We start from the raw sequence: 18,225 nt of genomic DNA on the forward strand, positions 1-18,225 counted from the left end.
GAAAAATACCACGCTACTTTCAATTAAGGTTTTCACTGCTATGAAATATTCCAAAACCTTGAAACAGTTTTCTTTTTTATGACCTGTGTCATGGAGAAAATACTGGGTTTTTTTTTTAAATCGTAACACTGAAGTAATGTTCATTCAGGAGTTGGTTATAGGACATAATATTCAAATGCAAGTAAAAAGATCTAATATTTTAGGTTAAGTTCTTCAGGGCAGAAACTAACTTGTTTCTTATATTTATGTACAGGAATGCAAATATTTACATTCAGTATCAAATAGAGACATCTAGCACTTGCTACAAGCTAATAAAGAGTACTCAAAAGATTAAATTAGAATTTAAACCCAGTTTCAGTAGCTTATAAACAATATGTCAAATGTTTGAAGAATTATCCAAAATCTCATTTACTTACAGATGTTAGCATTATTTTTGGTAAACATTAACAGCACTTGCTAAAGAAAAGATTCCTTCATCCTGTCAGAAATCAAAGCTTGTTAATTGCTGTAACTAGCAATACAATTGAAAACAGCTGTTACAAATTTTTGTAAGTTGTAAATGTACATAAAAGCAACCATAAAAGTACACACAGAGCAGCATTAGAAAAATTACTGCTATTTATAGGGTCCACGGGTCCCAAAATAAGTCAAGTAGATGCACCCCTGCAGAGCCCCAGTGACTTCCAGTAATAATTACCAGTTGCTCTGGAGGCTCACAACGAAGTCATCCTAGTCCAAGGCACAGTCCAAGTAACTGCATCCACCCCCCAAAGACTGACAAACATGCGTGTGTACACAGTTTGCCCACAGAACCACAGGTTACCATCTTTCTCCTACTTCCCATCTTACCTCTTCATAGGCTATACTTTCAAAAATGTACTGCTTGCACACCTTAAAGGCAGCACATAATATGTATACATTTGTAAGCCAGTTTGTAATACGAACTGCAAATCAAAGAACACTTCTAATTTTAAAGTGTTTTAACTGCTCTTTGTGAGATGCTGGGTAACATGGATTGACTTTACAAAACATTTATGACTGCACAGATGCTAAACAATACCTCTGAGAAAGCAGCCAACAAAACTATAGCTAAACACCACCCGCTCTCTCACTATCTTCCCAATTTTTCTGGAATCTTTAGCTGCTCTACCCCCGCTACAGAGCATTACAGGACATCATTACATAGAATGCCTAAACCTTAAACCACCATCTTCTACTTTGCCTCAATTTTAGTCCCTTTTACTCATGAGACTTTTTGTTTTCCCACCAAAAAAGGGAATTTGGCCACCTTCTAGCTCAGTGTTCATTTTTTCAAGGCCTCTCAAAAGAGAATTTTCCAGAATTGAACTCTGGCAAACTCAGCTGCACCAACACTAGAGTTGCACTCCAACATTCAAGACTACACACGATTAAAACTTATTAACCTTTCCTATTTTATAAATTACATTTGTCACTAATCTGATTTTTCAACACACTGTCTGAAATAAATGACACCAGCGGTACCCAATGCAAATGCTTTGATCTTATTAGTAAAATAACCAAACCTAGTGTTTTGAATAAAATATTTCAGGAAAGCTAACATCATTTTTATGAGAAACCCTGAAAACGTTTATGTAAGGAACAGATAATTTGCTAGATACCCCTATGAAGAACTGTGATTAGAGTGCTAAGATAATCAGCTATAAAAATCAAGTCTATTTATTCATATGGCATTTTTTGTTGTTGCTGTTTAGAAGTTAGCCTATTTGTCATTATTTTTTTCCTAGACTTGTTAGCAGATCTACATGCAAATCAAGCTTTTATCTGAGAAATCTGTGAAGTGTTCCTTCAGTATTAATAACAAAACTGACCCACGACTGCTCAGATACCAAGGTGCTAAGCCTGTTAAGCAGTGGCTCAATACTAAATTAAACTTCCCCAAGGGAACATCGTTACATACACAACACCCAAAAAAACTGCTCCGACATCATGCTTACAAGGTACATGAAACATTCTTCATAAGCTCAGGCCTAAAGTCATATCCATGGAGTTTATTTTACAAAAAACCTCCTTTTAAAGTCCCCTCTGCTAGCCACAGTACCATTGAGCAGGGGGAATTCAAGCAACTTCTTTCAACTTCAGTGATGCTATTCAGAACCCACACAGCAGCGAAACAGCAGTTGTTTTGTTTTTCACTACCTATTACAAAAAAACCCAAAACACCTGATAAACGAACACAGAGAAGCTATTTACAGAGTGACAATGGAGAAGGGGTAGAAAATGAGTACTGTAGCTGAGGTCTTCCTTCCCAAAGTTTCCAGCTGCTTAAAATAGAGTTAAAAGCCTCCATATTTGTCACAGATATACAAGCAGAGGGAAATAAGTTCCACAGCATTTAAAGATGATCCTAAGATGATATTCTTGTGAGAATCACAGCTGAATCCACTTTTCTAGTAGCTGCGTTTCTTCCCAGAAACATATGAACCCTGGCCTTCATTTCTGGGCTTCCTATCTGTTACCCCATCCCTTCCACTCCTGCCCCTCCCAAATTCTGACTGAAGTTCTTTAACTAACAAATGTCTTCCTATATTTTTTAATTCCTACTTTACCTAACTTAGACAATGATATAAAGTGTTTGTGAACTTCAAGCTGACTGCATAAGCTTTTTAAAGTAGGCACAGTATCAGCTTACTGGGGGAGTTCCGGTTCTTTGCCTTAACAGTCTGCTTAAAAATGTCCATCAACACAGACTTCACAAATATCCACCTGAGTGTATAATAACTGGCACAACCTGTTTACAGCTTGGAAGCCAAGATTTTTATTGGCAGTTCATGAGCAATGCTGTCCTTTAATCCAAAGCATTTGAAGGGTTTCTGAGACTTCTTTAATGCAGTTAAGGATTATTATTTATATCGCTAGGGATTCTTCCTTAATTGTGGAACAGAGTATCAATAGCAGGGCCAACCGACTGTCATGTTACAAGCAAGTCAGATATAGTCTCCAGCCTGTTTTACACCATCTACAGTTTTCCCAAGCAGTTAAAGTAACAATGCACTTGTGGCTGTGCTAGGTACAGTCTGAAAAGCAATATATAAAACATTTTAATGGTCCTTCTGTTTGTGGAAAAGGCCTAATAAAGTACAGTTGCCAAATTAAAATTTTCTAGCTACACATTTAGTAAGTTACATAAAATGTCAAGATTAAATTTTCCTATTTAAAAGAACCATCACTCCAAAAATTACTTCACTTGAAAGATGTTTTATTCTTAGACACACCTGAAACTTTAAAAAAAAAAACCACCTCTCCACAGACTTCTGCCATTCAAACTATATAGAACAAACCTGAATAGGAAGACAAGCCATAATTTAAGTTTAACCCTGGTTAAATTTACCTCAATATTCAGTATTACTAAGGAAATATAGTAATTCACAGAGTGACCAAAATAATCTAGTTACGTCATACGGCAAGCAGAATATATTGCTTCTCGCTCTGTACTTAAACCACTACGAAATCATGAATTTCAAGTCATTTAAGCTCCCTGATCACTGATCCAGGGAAACAGCGTGAAAACATTCCCAAAATACTTCAACTGGTATACTGAAATATCTATCTATTCAAGATTAAAAGATGTTGGTCCATATCCAAAGTCTGTCCCACTTCATTCAGCACATTAAGGCAATCTTTGTAGCAGATCTTTCTCAAACTGTTGGTGTCAAGATTACTATAGGCCACTGACACCTAAGAAACTGAGTAGCATTTATGGGATATAAACGGTCTGTTTCCAGGTCTAATCTCTAAGTCACTTAAGTGTCTAACACAATGCTACAAAGATGTTGAAAGAAAGTAGTGTATGATCAAGCTTTCAGACACTACACAGCATCACAAGCCTTAAGCCAAATGGACAACGCACAGCATGTTTTCTAGTGGCTGCATTCCATCTCCATCAGCCCCAAGACCTCAAAATTCATAGCAGTTAATTTGATTTAGACTTATTTATTTTCAGAGCTACAAACACATTATCCATTTCCGACATGACACACTTATGTTAACTTCTAAACAATAAGAAGGGTCTTGGGTAAGTTATTACCACGCCATGATCTCAATTTTTTTCATTTGTAGAACAAGGACAGTATTTACCAGCTTCACAAGAGCACAGCAAGATAAGCTCTTACGGTCTTTGGGAAAGAAAGAACATGTTTAAGTAATTTATATAATCAAGTCAGCCAATAAAATTCTTACAGTTTCCAGGAGTTCCAACTTTTTTTCTGGTTTAATTAACAGGGGCATGCAAGTAAAACAAGATACTTATTTTCTTACAATATCCTGCTCAGAAGGTTCCAACTGCGTAACCTTTAAGCATAAGCACTTTTCAGTCCTCTCCTTTGATGTAGATCCATGCCTCTCATCATTCCTTCCCCATCACTTCAATCTTTACTCCCCCAGCCTTGCAGTGTTCGCTCCTCCAGAAGCAGAGGAGTTTGATCGTGACAAGGACATCACACAGTAGCACCTTCCCTATTTCTGCTGATGATTCTGGCAAAGTAGCAGCATGTAGGAAGCATGGGAACAGCCAGCCCCCTTTGCCCCTGTGGTCTTTCTGTAGGGAACACACAGGAATAAACAAGCTTAGGAAAAGAGAAAAACATATAAGCCAGAAGCAGGAAAGGATGGAAAATAGGGAAATGTGTCACTAAATGAATTGGCTGCTAATCAACAGAGAACAGCACAGTGTAATTTTTCTCCCAATTAGAAGTTCACAAATGATACTATCCAAAGCAGGGAGAACAGGCTTCGGAGGAAAGAGGAGGGGCAAGGAAATCCAGAGCAAATTGCTTTCAAGAAGTCATATAGTAGCTCAAATTACAGATAAATTTTCCCTATGAACACAACTTTTGGTCACCATTTCATATAACTAAACTGAAGTCTTAACAGCATCATGCTCAACTACCATTCAGACTTGCAACATTTTAGGAGAGGATACAATTTTCTTTAACGAAACTCAGATAAACACAGACTATAAGAAAAGAGAGAACATATGAATTCTGTTACTAGCAGGGAAATCAAAGCCATTTTGAAAAATCTTATGGAGGTGTAATTTATGAATTACAGAAGAAGAACACTATTAAGCATACCTACAATTAAAAAAGTTATTCCTTCAGCAACACTGCCAGGTGAGCACTGATTCAACACCCAGCTACAAGAAAGCTGGAAGATCTTCATTGCTAGAATCATTGCTTCTTGAAAGTATATTATGTCAATCAAAACTGATAAATAATTTTCTTATAGAAACCTGGCTATAACTTAACTTTTTGTATGTCTTTCTGACATACAAAAATGAGGGAAATGAGGTGGCAGAAGCAGACCAAGAAATGGTTTGGCGCCAAAATGTGCGTTTCTGCCTCATTTCTTTCCTCAGAAACAGCAGAATTACTGAAGCCTCCTTTTCGGGCACTGATCAACAGAATATATTCTCATCTCCTTTATGATATGAACAACTCAATTTAGATGTTATTAATCACACTCCCTTAAAGCTCCCTTTTTAGTGCTAAGTCAGATGAATATTCTGAAGTTCCTGAGGCATGCCCACCACAACCCATTTTCCCTTCAACTACTCAATTTTCATTCCTCCTGTTAAATTAATAGTTTAACCATATAAAGACAGAATTCTACTTCTACTGCAGAAATAGTGAAAAAAAACACTTTTTAAGTCTTTCCTCCTCCATCAACAGGATCTGTGCTCCTTTGAAGATCACAAAGTAAACTTACATATTCAAATTGGCATCTAAACTATGCCTCTGAAAATTACTTCCAAAATAAAATACTTTATTAAACAAATTGGCTTAAATAAGCCTACCAAATACTTCTGAATACCTACACATGAGCTTCACAGTTTGAGTCCTAGACCAGTTACTCCACCTGTGGCAGAAGACCACTAGCAGGCTGTAAAACCTAAGACAGACCATGTGAGTGCCTCTCAGTTCCTGCCACCTGTTACAAAACTTAACTGACTATTCAGATGTTTGTAATGATAGCAGTGAAATTATGATTTGGTAATGGAGTAACTATTTTTTTCTTCAGCTAAGAACCAACTTATTTAATACCCTCCTTGCTAAATAGTAAAAAAGTAAATAGTAAACAACGACTCAAGATGGCCTTCTGGGGTTTTGCTTTACTGCAAAAAAAAAAAGTTTTGGTGGTTCTTGGTTTCACTAATTTAGAACCACTGTTAGATCAGCTTCAGCTGGAGAAAACACACCAGAAGCACCACTCCTCAAATAAAGTAAGTCAAAACAACTGACTAGAGACTAGCTAAGATGGGTGCACTACATACCATGGTTTGGGTGACTCCTGTGGAGTTGTGCGTCTTCTGTCCTACAACAAAGCTCAAAAGCTGGATATGAACCAGAGCACAGACCATCCCAAGAAAATACAATTTATCTATCCAAACCCAAGATTGTTTAATAGCATCTATCTGTGCTATTTACCTTCGCCTAGAAAATACTACTCATAGGAAAAACTTGCTAAGTCAACTCTGACAGAAATAGCCTATCAACATTACTTCTAGCATTATGTAATGGACTCATCATCTTATGCTCTGCCCAATAGATTATTTTAGAACTGGCTATACCAAAACATCCAGAACTACATTATTTAACTTACTAGATGTTTATGTTTTATCTTAAGCTACCTACTATGAACACAACAATACATTCACCTCTTTCTTCACTATAACTGTCAGCTCTCTGGTCCTGTAGGAACACAAAAAGAAGTGTTACCCCAAACTGTGAAAAAGAATTGCTCTGTTCTTTTATAGGTTGAAACAAGGTCTACTCCTTCATTAAAAGTGAACGCTGTCAGTGAAAACATCCAGAGGGCGACAGTAAAAAGAACAGCAACTTAAATGAAATGCGTTTTTTTTCATGTTTATCAGCTGTTTAGTTTTAGCTTGGTTTTCAGACTACGAGGCACCTAAGATCAGGTGTTATCAGAATCAGTGTACTGATATGGCTACAGTGAAAACTCCCCTGGTGTTGTTTATGTGAGCAAGCAAACACCTTTACTGGTAGAGATAATATCCAGCATACCTTTTTGCCAGCATCTGCATTTACACATTGCAATTGATCATAACCAAATACTGGTCAAGAAGCCAGAAAGTAATAACCAACATGATTATACCATCAACAGATGCTAGGGCAGCTTTAGTTACAACAGAATGGAGAAAAAAAAAGTTAATCGTACATGAAAATTAGGGTAACTACAGGTCACTAACACCCACGTGGGCATCGTGGTTAAATAACATTTTCTTTCCTTTTATGCCTGTTAACATACCTCATCAGGCAAGTCTTTGAGAACAAAATTTTCACAGAAGACCCAACTAATGGCAGTATGAGCACAACTGTTGTGTGGAAGCCGATCACTGATCATCTATATATTCACAGCAATTAGCAGTATTGCAACCACAGCATAATTCCTCATAACAACTTTTTTCTTCTTAAGTCTCAACTTCTTTAATACCTTCTTCTCGAAATACAAGCCTTCTTTTCTCAGTCTTAATGTACTTCAAGACTGCGTGAAGGCATTCAGTAAACAGATTTAGCCCCTAATTGAAACCAAACCTTTATACATTTCAAAATATTTCTCCAAACACACATCTAACAGACATTAAAGTGTACACGCAAAGCCGGCCTGAGCATAGCACATCAGTTTCTGCTACAACTTTATTTTTTAAAAGAAGGACTGCAATTTCCTGCTTAAAAACAAACGGAAACCCATTTTCGGCCCCCAAGCCCTGTGAGGTCCAATGTGAAATGTGATAAACAGCTGGCCTTGCTCTTAAAGGGTTAAGCACGAAAAAGGTTAAACCACTTGTATTTCTCCAGCTGTAAAACCAAAATATTGCCAGAGTCTTCCTGCAGCCAGGGTACTGGATAATTTAGGCTAAAATAAATGTTTATTAAAAAAGGGCGTTGATTTCTTGGCAGCGGTGAAAAGCAGGAGACACCCCTAGTGTCGACGTAAAATACTACAGGACTCCATACTGTATCTCTGAGTTAATTTTACGGCAATAAAAGGGAAATTTAAATCGTCATGATTTAAAAAACAGAGCGACTGTAATACACACACCTGGACATACCGCATACCTTCCCTCCTGCAGGCTCAAACCCCACATGCCTACCATATTTGAAGTGTCAGCTTTCTGACCCCGGACCAATTAAAGTATACATTATCTAGCCCGTCTCCCTGCCATGGGCTACGTGCATTATAGCTTTCCGGTCTGCACATGAACAGAAAATCGCTGCTGCACCAAGGGCGGGGGTGGGGGGGGAACCCTATTGAGATTGCAAAACAACCCCCACCAGACATCGCTACCAAAATGCCGGGCTTGCTCAGGGCGCTGCTGATACATCTGGAAAACAGATGAAGCGCAGGCCGGGGAAGGCGAACCCCCGGACTGAGGGGAAGGGGGAGGCGAGGGAGCGCGTTTGGGGACGGGGGTGAGGTGAGGGGGTGCCAGAGAGCGAGGCGGGGGGGGGGGGGAAGAAAGGGAAGGGCCGGACCCGATGAGCGCTGCCGGGGCGGCGAGGGGGGGGGGGTGTGAGGCGGCGAAGGGAGTAGGCGGGGAGGCAGCGGGGCGCACGGGGGCGAGGCGGTGGCCGTGGGCGGCGGAGGGGAAATGGGGGGACGTGCCTGCCCCGGGGGAGAGGCGCGGGGCGGCCACAGCGGTGGCCCTGAAGGAGGGAGGGGGAAGCCCAGCGAGGCACTCGCCCGCGGGAGGACGTGGACGGCCCGGGGGCGGGAGGCGGAGGAGACGGGTCAGAGGCAGGGCAGCAGCAGCGAGGCGGAGCGGCGGTCGGGCCGGGCCACGGGGCCGTTGCCTCGCCCCCTACCCCCGCGGCCAGGCCCGGTCTGGAATATTCCGGCGGGGCGGGAGCGGGGGGCTCTGTGGGGAGGAGAAAGGAGGGAGGGTCCTCACCATGGCGGCGGGTGGGCGTCAGGCGTCTCCCCCGCAGCTGAATCCACCGAGCCCCGGCCTACGCTGTGCGTGTTCGGCGTCGCCGCCGCCGCGCCCCGGGCCCGCCGCTGCCGCCGGCTCCGGTTCCCCTCACTGCGGCAGTGGCTCGCGCTGACCCGCAACGGCGCGGAGGGAGGGAGGGAAGGAGGGAGGGGGCGCAAGCGGCGCTAACGCTCGGGAGCGGGGGCGGAGCCTCCCACATCCGGGCACCCGCCGCGACGAGCACCGCCCCCGCGGGGGCGGGGCGATGCCGTGACGTCACCCACCGGGGCGGGGGAGGGAAGGGAGAGGAGGGGAGAACAAAATGGCGGCGGGGGGAGGGCGGGAGGGCAGGTAGGTGGGAGGGGTTGTGGCAGTGGCCGATCTGTTGTATATTAAGAGCAAGGGTAAGGCCGTGTAAAAGGTGGGAGTGTCGGCCGAGGATCCTCTCTACTGCTAGGAGGTTCCTTTTGTAAGGCCTTGGATGTTGAGTGTTACCACAAGATAGGCCTGTGCTTGCTCCCTTAGGCCTCTCTCAAGGAAAGGTTCCTACGGGTCCTCTGAGAGCTGCTGGCTGTTGTTATCCCACACGCCCTCTGGTCTCTTTTAGCCACTTTTTAAGCTGTACTCTTAGAGCTTGTGCTCCTCTAGCTTCATTGTTCCTTATGTTACTTCAGTTCTCTGTAAAAGAAAAAATCTAGGCAGAGAGAAAGCTCAGCACAGGTGGGCCTTTAGAAGCATAGCTCTGAGTGGTGCTGGCTTTCCTCATGTTCTGGCTGTTATTTTCATCAGGTTTTTAATCTTACATTGCAAGAGCCTATCCAGGCTGGAAGGAGCTCAGTACTTAACAGATTTTAGGGTATTGTGTTTCAGTAGTGTTAATAGTTAATTACACAAAACAGGAGCAAGTGTGCTCTGATGAGACAATTCTTGAAAGTGTTTACATGTATGTTTTGTGGTTGATGCTTTGTACCCTGGATAGTTTACCTAAAATGACCGATAGAGATGGATGCAAATGAAGATGAAAGATGTAGTCTTAGTAGCCACTTTGAGGCAAGATTTAGGGCAATGCAACTGATTGCATAAGTATGGCTGACCCTCAGGGAGTGATCTCTATATATTGTAAAGTTTGAAGTAGGCCAGATGACACCTTTAAAAACCTCTGTGAAGGGTAAAGTAAAACAGTGAGTAAAGATGGCTTGATTTCACCTTCCCTTTACTAGTTTTGCCCTTCTTTCTGTGCTCTCTCTGCTGAATATGTTTATTTTGGAGCACCATGACACAGCACATAACACTGTGACAAATGAAGTGGTGATGTGAAAATAATAATTACATATAAAATATTGTTGTGTTAATACTGCCAAAGAGAAGATTCAGTACCATGCTGATGTTGTTTTTCAGGCATTTGCTATTTGGCTCACAATAGCTAGACACTTTGCCAGGGAAATGCAGATCAATCCTGCCAAGTTCAAGGTGAATGACAACCTAACTTAGGAAGAAGGGAAGACTGGATTATTACTTTAAAACCAGGTTAATTTTTTAGGACGTAGCTGAGCATGCGCTTTCCAGTCTAAAATGGTAATTTCCTCTCCTTTCAGCTTCTTCTGGAAAAAGAACTACCTCGTCACTGTTGCCCTGTTTGTGGGAATGTAAGGTGGCCTAAGGTTAGCAAAGGTTACCTTAAGAATTCCTGGAGAAATCTGGAATCTTGAAATCAAATGCCAATGCAAAAATGCTAAGAGGAATGGAGAATCTCCTATGTTGTAACCTTGTCAGGAAACTAGTTAAATAAAGGGTGACCATGAAGTTCAAGAACAGATTAGAAGTTCTCATCTAAAAGACTGAAGCAAAGCATGGCAATAAATGTGCAGTTCTTAGAAATTGTTAATGACTGACAAAGGTTCTGTTTGGAAACTGATACTCGGCATGCGTTTGTATCTGCAGAAGGGTGAACTTGGCCAGGAAGAACGAAGACTGGATTAGGGAGATTATGCAGAAAAATCTAGCAAAAATAATTAAATGAAAAACACAGTGATGAGTGAAAGTAAGTGATGGCGAACAAAAGGTACTTTGCACTAGAAGAAAGCAAAACAAACACCAATGCATGACTGTAAACTGAGTTAATAGAAAATCAGCATAAAAGGCCTTGCTGGTAAGAACCTGGGCCTGGCCACAGTGAGAGGTTATGTGTCATAAAGTGGTTTGATCCAGGAAAGAAATTTCCTGCCTGTTCTTATTAACATATACAGGTGGCTAGGACAGCTGCTCTTTTTGGGGAGAAAAAAATTTGAGTTGCTAGGATGTCTAGGAATAAAACATTTCTAGATTTCACTGAGAACTAGTATTAAAACTGACTGGATCCTAGCCAAAAAAATAAAAATAATAATAACTTCAGATCTCCAAAAGAAAAATAAATTTTGCTGTAAAACAGTTGTGCTGCTTACCTCTCTCTCTACAGCGTTATTTAGCTGATGCATGATCTGGAGTAAAATCAGCTAAATGAAGCTGAATATGGTTAGAATTTCTATTGCATAATGTAATGGGACTAAAATAAACAGAAATGAGGAATACAATACCTTAATTGTTACCTTTTTAAGTTCCAAGTAGAGACAGCCAAGAACTTAGGAAAATATAATTTTTGTCTTGTAATACAGTTATGTCACTGCTAGTAGTTTTGAACCTCTAGATACAGTACAAAGATGAGCTAATTCATTTTTAATTCCTTTTTCTATTGTGCAAATGTTTTATATCTAATGTATAAAAGAAGTTTAAAATACAAGATAGCATTTGTTAGTGTGTAGATAAGAGTCTGTAGAAAACCAGGACTTGGAGTTAACACTTTGCATTATATTATCTGTACTTCTGACTCGTATTTCTGCAATTACCAATATTTGAATGTGTTTTTTAGAGTTAAGTTTCAGACAACACAGTATTTTGTCAGTTTCTGGTTTCTGTAAAGCTACTCTGCATCATAATTATAGCCATTCAAACTAGGATAAATTGTATCTTCATGTAATTGCAATGTGGTTTAGCTACAGATAAAAAAACAGGTATGTAAACTCTGTACCTGTTTGTGTTCTTCAATGTTATTAACCTAATGATGTGGCTTGCACAGTGCTTGACCTAATGTCTGGAAAACAGTTTCTGTGCTCCTGCTTATGTGTCTGGACTCTGGCTGCAGTAATTTTCATAGCATGCTTCTTTTAAAGTGCTATTTGTGATGCTTTGTCTCTAAGTTTTGGTGTTTTTTAATATGGCACGTGTCTTTGATCCCCAAAGCATATCCTTCTTTGTCTTGCCTTGTGCTGGTCTTCACATAAACATCCCTTACTCACAAATGTAGATGGAAGCAATTTATACGGAGCATTTCCCTCTCTGTTAACCTAGGTTGAGGGCTGCCACATAATTAAATAATCTTCTGCCCTGACCCTTAACAGGCTGTAAGCAGCTTTTCCCAGCAAAGCAGGTAAACTCTTGGGATGGTGCAGTAAAGCGTGAAAATACATGATTTTTAAGCATATGTGTATTCTCATGGGCTCTAGTAGTGTAGTAAACTCTTATTCTTCTCTAATGTTCTAGAAGGAAAAAAGGAAAGCCACCTTTTATGAACTGGCTTTGAGAGAAAGTGCTCTCTTCTACAGTGGGTGGGGAAGCTGTATTTTATCAGCAAAAAAGGAAGCCTTTTTAGATGGAAATTAAAACTGTCCTTTCTCAGCATGTTTGGATTGCCCTGTTAGTGCAGGTCCTGAACTCTAACATCTGTAAAACCAATGCACCATATTTATTCATGTCGTTTCATTTGTAATAACAGGTAGAATAATAAGCAAATCTAAATATACAATACTGACTAGAACTGACAAATGGTTGGAAAGATAAAGTGCCTCTCATTGTATCTCTCTTACACCTACATCTGTCTTTTCAGTTGAAACAAATCAAAGGGAGTTTGCCCTTATTTTCTTACATATTTGTGAGAGCGTGTATAAATTGCCAAGGTTTGGGAGGAGAGGGAGATGACACTTTTCAGATGCAGTGAGACCCAGCTGAAAAAACTGGTCAAATGAAAGGGTTAGGAATGCAGAGGAACACTGCTCTCTTTACCTAGAAAATGAGGAACAGGACTCTCCTTGAGACCAGAAGAAAGGCACGAGCCACAGAAGCCTTGTGAAGCTGTAGGTTAATAGCTGATTTTTGGTCACCCGTTGGTTCATTCTGCATCACTGCAGGATGCTGGATTTCAAACTGCTAGAGCAAGTGCAGATGTATAGTTGTCTCTAGCATATGTGCATTTACTGAAACAGTGGTTATAAATGCCTCTCATCTGAGAATCATGCTGCCCAAGGTGCTGTGAATTAAATGTCCTGACAGTAGGATTATTTCTTCGGGTACCCTTTTCAGCTCTTGGTGGTAATTAACAGCCCCCAAGGATTTGAAGCCACAGATTGAAAATCCCTGCATGAAACTTTCTTTTTCTTAACTAGGTTATGAAGAGTGGTTTTCTGATTTCCAAGACTTACTGCCAGTTCTGGCTAGGATAAACTGGGGATAAAAATGCTTTCTGTATCTCTGACCCTGTGCCTGTAATTGTTTCACTATATCAGATAGCTCTCTGCAGAACAAATATATGGAAACAATTTGCAAGAAAGATTGAGACTAAAAGGTTACATTTTTCTTGAGACTCTGCTGTTTGCATAATAATTTCATGTAGTGATCTTATTTGCCTAGCAGCTGATAAGATTTCTTGATGGCATCCAGCTGTAGCTACGGTTGGTGTAATTGGCTGCTTTTTTCTGAAGACATTTGTTCTGGGGAACTCTGATAAGAGCTGTGGGCTGACTGCTCAAAGACCTTGCAACAGCTGGAGGTAAGTGCTGCGAGCAGGAGTACAGAGTTTGATTTTTTCACTGATGTGCTTGTCTACCACCATTGTAAAGGCTTAGTGCTTTTGTTTAACTCTGCTAGAGATGCATGTATAGGTCTGACTTGTGAAGTTCTTATCTTCCTCCAGTAACTGATTAGGCAGTAGAGATTGGCCTGCACAGGATATTAATGAGCTGTTAATGTATGTAGCGATCTTGTGGAAACAATCACTTGAATTATTTTAAGGTGGTATGTGTTTTATCACTGGTCATGTGTTGGCTGACTGTTTCAGGTTCTGGCCAGTACAAATTCTGAAGGTGATGACTCAGGCAGCAAACCAGACCAATAGTTTAATAGTGAAACAACAGAGTCTGAACTGAAGCAATGCCAAAAGGTCTTAATTTGTTGTGGTTTTTTTTTTTCTTGTGGCAGAGAGAAACCTGGGAAATTGTTTGATTGTTGATCCCCGAAACAGTTCGCATTGGGGACAGATTTTGAGTACCAGTAAGTAACCTGACTCTCTCAAAACTAATCAACATAGATGCCATTGTCATGTGGAGTACCTTTGACCATATGAGTATGTGTTGTGGGGAGTTTAATGAATGTAGTGTGAAGTTCTGTGTCTATTAACCCTTTTTGTTGTCATGGAAGAGAAGAATAATTGCATTAACAAATGCTGTCTGTGGTATGATATGGTAAATCGCATCCATCTTAGCTGTGCATTTTTCCATTGCTTTGATGGCCATGATCTCAGTGCTCATGTAATCTGTTTTCATTTACAGGGCTGTCAGCTGTGTGAAAAAATAAGTAGCTTGTTAAGAGCTTTCAAGAGAAACATAATGCAGCATGATCACATGTGTTCATGTAAATGTTCCAGGCTGCCTCAGCTGAGGAGATGAGACCGCGCTGAGGTATGCACTGTGTATGTGTGAATCTCCACTCTGTGCCTCTGTTCCATGCAGAGATTTTCTTGGGAGTGTATATTGAGGACTGTGTGTTTGTAGTTTCAATTTGAGAAATAGGAGGGACTATAACCCCATAGGCCAACTAGGTCTGTTTGCCACAGGATGTGATTTTTTTTTTTTTTTTTTTTTTGCCACAGGAATTCAGACATGCATCTAAGAACTTCCCAGGAACTAATTTGGTGTTCATACTACCTGTATTTTTATAGCTGTGACAGATTTTACTACTTTAGACGTGGTGAAACTGGTTTTGGTGATGCTCTTTTCTTGAGGAGCAAAGCACCTAGTTATCAACTGTGCCTGTCTGTCAGTGTTTGGATCATTGGATACTGCCTTTTTCTTACCCTGGTAGTCTTCAGATATTCTGGATCTGCAGCACAGGACTAGAAAATTGTCTCAGCTCTTTGGTGGTGGGCAAAGATTTTGTCCTGCTTTGCTGTGTTCAGTAGAAGAGTGGAGTTACTCTCATGCTGCTGGATGGGGGTTCTGTGTTTTGCTGCCATAAAACAGGTTCAGGTCCTGAATCCAAAGTGTTTGGACACTTTAGGTTTTATCCTTTCATCCTGATGCCAGAAGGGATAGACTGCCACTGAATGCCTGGTCTTCACACTTTTGGCACAGTATGGTCACCTAAGGAATCATAAAAAGATTTAGCTTCCTGATTTAGCTAAATAAAAAGATTTAGCTTTCCTTAGAGAAAGAGTAGTTAAAAGGCTGCAACTTTCTTTGTGCGGAGTCATTACAGCTGCTGGCAGCTCTTGCCTTGCACAGAGATTAAAGAATCCCTTACAGGAGTTAAAATTTAGCTGGATTTGCTGTTAATCTGTACTATTCTGAGATTTTGTGTGATTTAAGTCTTTGGGTGTTCATGTTGCAAGAGACTGCCTAATTAAAAGGGGCACTTGCCAGGGATGGGGTGCAGCTTGTTACCGTGGTACGCTGTAAGTCATGATGCTTCTGCCTTCTACCTGTTTGGCAAAGTACCATCCACTTTCTGGTGTGGAATGGCTTTATAACTCCAGTGGATTTAATATTAACTTCTGATATTCTGATCAATCATGCTGTTGTTGAATTCTCCCACAAGAAAAAATGGAGATTTTCCTTTCTGGAAGGACCTGCAGAGTTTCCAGAGGAGATTTCAAAAGTCAGAATGAAGGCATTTGCTCATATTTTCATATCAGACTCTCCCTGCACCCTCCCCCTGCCCCATCTCCCAGAAGAGAAGAGGTATACATAATGAAAGGTGAAGTTCCTAAGTAAATACCATGAAATTTTGGGTGACTTAGTCATACAGTACTATTTTTCATTCCTCTGTCAATAGGGAAGAATTCTGCTCTCTGGAAACTGTGCGCTTTATTTTGCAGCCTGCTTCGCACACTGAAAATAACTTCAGATTTTGTACTATGAAGTGCTACCACTGGAATTTTACTACAGCCCAAACATTTTTACCACTGGCTGATAATCTCAAATGTGCTGTCCCTAGTTTAAGCGGCATATATCATACAACGAGATACTCCAGGCTGTCCTCAGTGTGAAATCTAGTTACAGAAAACCCACTCCTGTAAGCATTGTCTGTGGCAGGAAGAATAAGACCAGTAGTGATTCTAATGCCTTTCAGCGGGTGGGGAACTCAACAGAACACTTTGTGTCTTGGGTGCATGAGCTTATGCAAAAATAACCAAATAGCGGTTTAAGAGAACAGTATCACACAAAAAAGAACAGTGCAGATTATTCATTATCAGGATAATACTAATGACATGAGACTATTTGTGTTGAAGTTTTTTCCACAGTAATATGATTTTTTTCAACTTTATCTTTTGCCATTCAGCTGAAGTTGTTATGTGACTCTTTCTGCAGATTTAAGGATAGCTGGTAAAATTGTAATGGAGAGGTACTTCACAATGCCATGAGAGCTCTGTAATGCATGTAATCTTGGTATTAAAAAAAAAAATGGAAACTTTAGTGTTGTAATAAGCATGCTACCTCTGAGTAATGCTACAACTGCGTGGATTGAAACTGGACGAAGATTTACTGAGGTGTATACAGTTCTGCTGGACTCCCTCTTCCCAAGGTGACAGCAGCCTGTGGATGAGACAGTACTGCCATTCTGACAAACCTTCTTAGTGTAGTTGCAGTCAGTGTCTTTTTCCTGTTATAACTCTTGCCAATTTTGGACTAGAATAAACAACACTGTAGTGGCTTTTTGGTCAACGTAATTTGCAGTTTTCTGGCTGACTTGTGCTCACAGGAGTATTTTGCTACCTTCCTGTTGCTAACCAGCAGAGCTAAAAGTGTAGGACATGTCTGGGAAATGTTTATGTTCTGGCCCTCTTGCAAATAGAAACCATTCTGAGAAACACCCTTGTGGCATGGTGAGGCAACGTGCTGCTTACTGATTTTGGCATATGAATGGCATATGATTTTGGCATATTCTTTTGGCAAAGAATAAACACAGGTCATCAATACTGTCTTGCCCTGCTGGATGTGGACTCTCCAGCTCTAGCGATACTTTGAGCAAGACTTCAGTAGCAAGAACTGAAAGCTTTCATTCCCTGTGTCTGCATCCTGTAATCAGACCCTGCGATGAAGGGGACTAAGTACCTCAGTACCAGGGAATACATACCCAGTCTTCTGATGATCAAATACAGTGGCAGTTAGTACTGGCTTTAGTTTAGGGTCAGGGAAGAGAGAAGGACTGCTGTTAGGGAGAAGGAGGAGCACATATGTCATCCTCTTGGGAGTGAGCCCCTTTCTCCCTCTGCTGACCAGGACAGTCTTGATCAATAGCATGTCAGATGTACCCACATCTGGTACGGTGACAGAATTTGTCCCGTGTGTATGGAGGCTTCCTCTTTTTCTCAGATTCATAAATGGAGATTTACCTTTTATATTGAACAACCTGCAGCCCTTCTTGTGTGGGCTGTTAGGTTTGTTTTTTTTTTTTTTAAAGCACTGCTGTTCTGAGTGCAATAAATGAGCCTATTTTAGATTAATTCTCCTGGGAAATAATTTCCAGTATAACCTGGTTGTCAACACTCAGAAGCCTTTGGATATAGCCGAAAACCATTTGTTGCAAACCTTGGGAGGTCAGAGTCTTTGAAATAGTTACGTGGAGTAGGCAGTGTTTTAAAAATAAAACAAAAAACTTCCCCAGATCTGAGCTGCGTTGCTTTCAGAGCCTCCCAGTTCCTGCAAAGTCTGAGTGACCCTGCAAACGGGCTTTTTAAAGAGGAAATGCTGCTAGCTGATCAAGGCCCCTGAAGGTGCTAAAAAAGAGTGGAGAATGTCTTAAACCAGTAAAACTTGTGGTACTAAGATGAAAAACATCCATCATATAAGCAGTCAGAGCTAGAATCTTCTAAAGTGTTTGGGATCTGTGGGTCAAGCACTAGATTCTTGTGAGTTCTTGAACTGAACTAAAATATAACTAAACCA

General features: G+C 40.7%; 1 protein-coding gene and 1 long non-coding RNA gene across 2 annotated transcripts in view; one reads left to right on the forward strand and one right to left on the reverse strand.

The window, feature by feature from the left end:
* Positions 1 to 9,207, reverse strand: part of PPP3R1 (protein phosphatase 3 regulatory subunit B, alpha) — a 40,634-nt gene extending 31,427 nt beyond the window's left edge. The window contains exon 1 of the mRNA XM_074864349.1: positions 8,954 to 9,207. Within this exon, the coding sequence (XP_074720450.1) occupies positions 8,954 to 8,956 (3 nt within the window). The 5' untranslated portion in view covers positions 8,957 to 9,207. The remainder of the gene's footprint in view (positions 1 to 8,953) is intronic.
* Positions 9,208 to 9,423: 216 nt separating this feature from the next.
* LOC141941512 (uncharacterized) lies at positions 9,424 to 15,842 on the forward strand. The gene is made up of 5 exons (XR_012628361.1): positions 9,424 to 11,015; positions 13,697 to 13,832; positions 14,261 to 14,332; positions 14,611 to 14,739; positions 14,931 to 15,842. It is a non-coding gene; the product is annotated as an uncharacterized LOC141941512 (long non-coding RNA).
* Positions 15,843 to 18,225: the final 2,383 nt, after the last annotated feature.

Source organism: Strix uralensis, chromosome 3 (assembly GCF_047716275.1).
Source record: "Strix uralensis isolate ZFMK-TIS-50842 chromosome 3, bStrUra1, whole genome shotgun sequence".
In the NCBI taxonomy this organism is placed as follows: Eukaryota; Metazoa; Chordata; class Aves; order Strigiformes; family Strigidae; genus Strix; species Strix uralensis.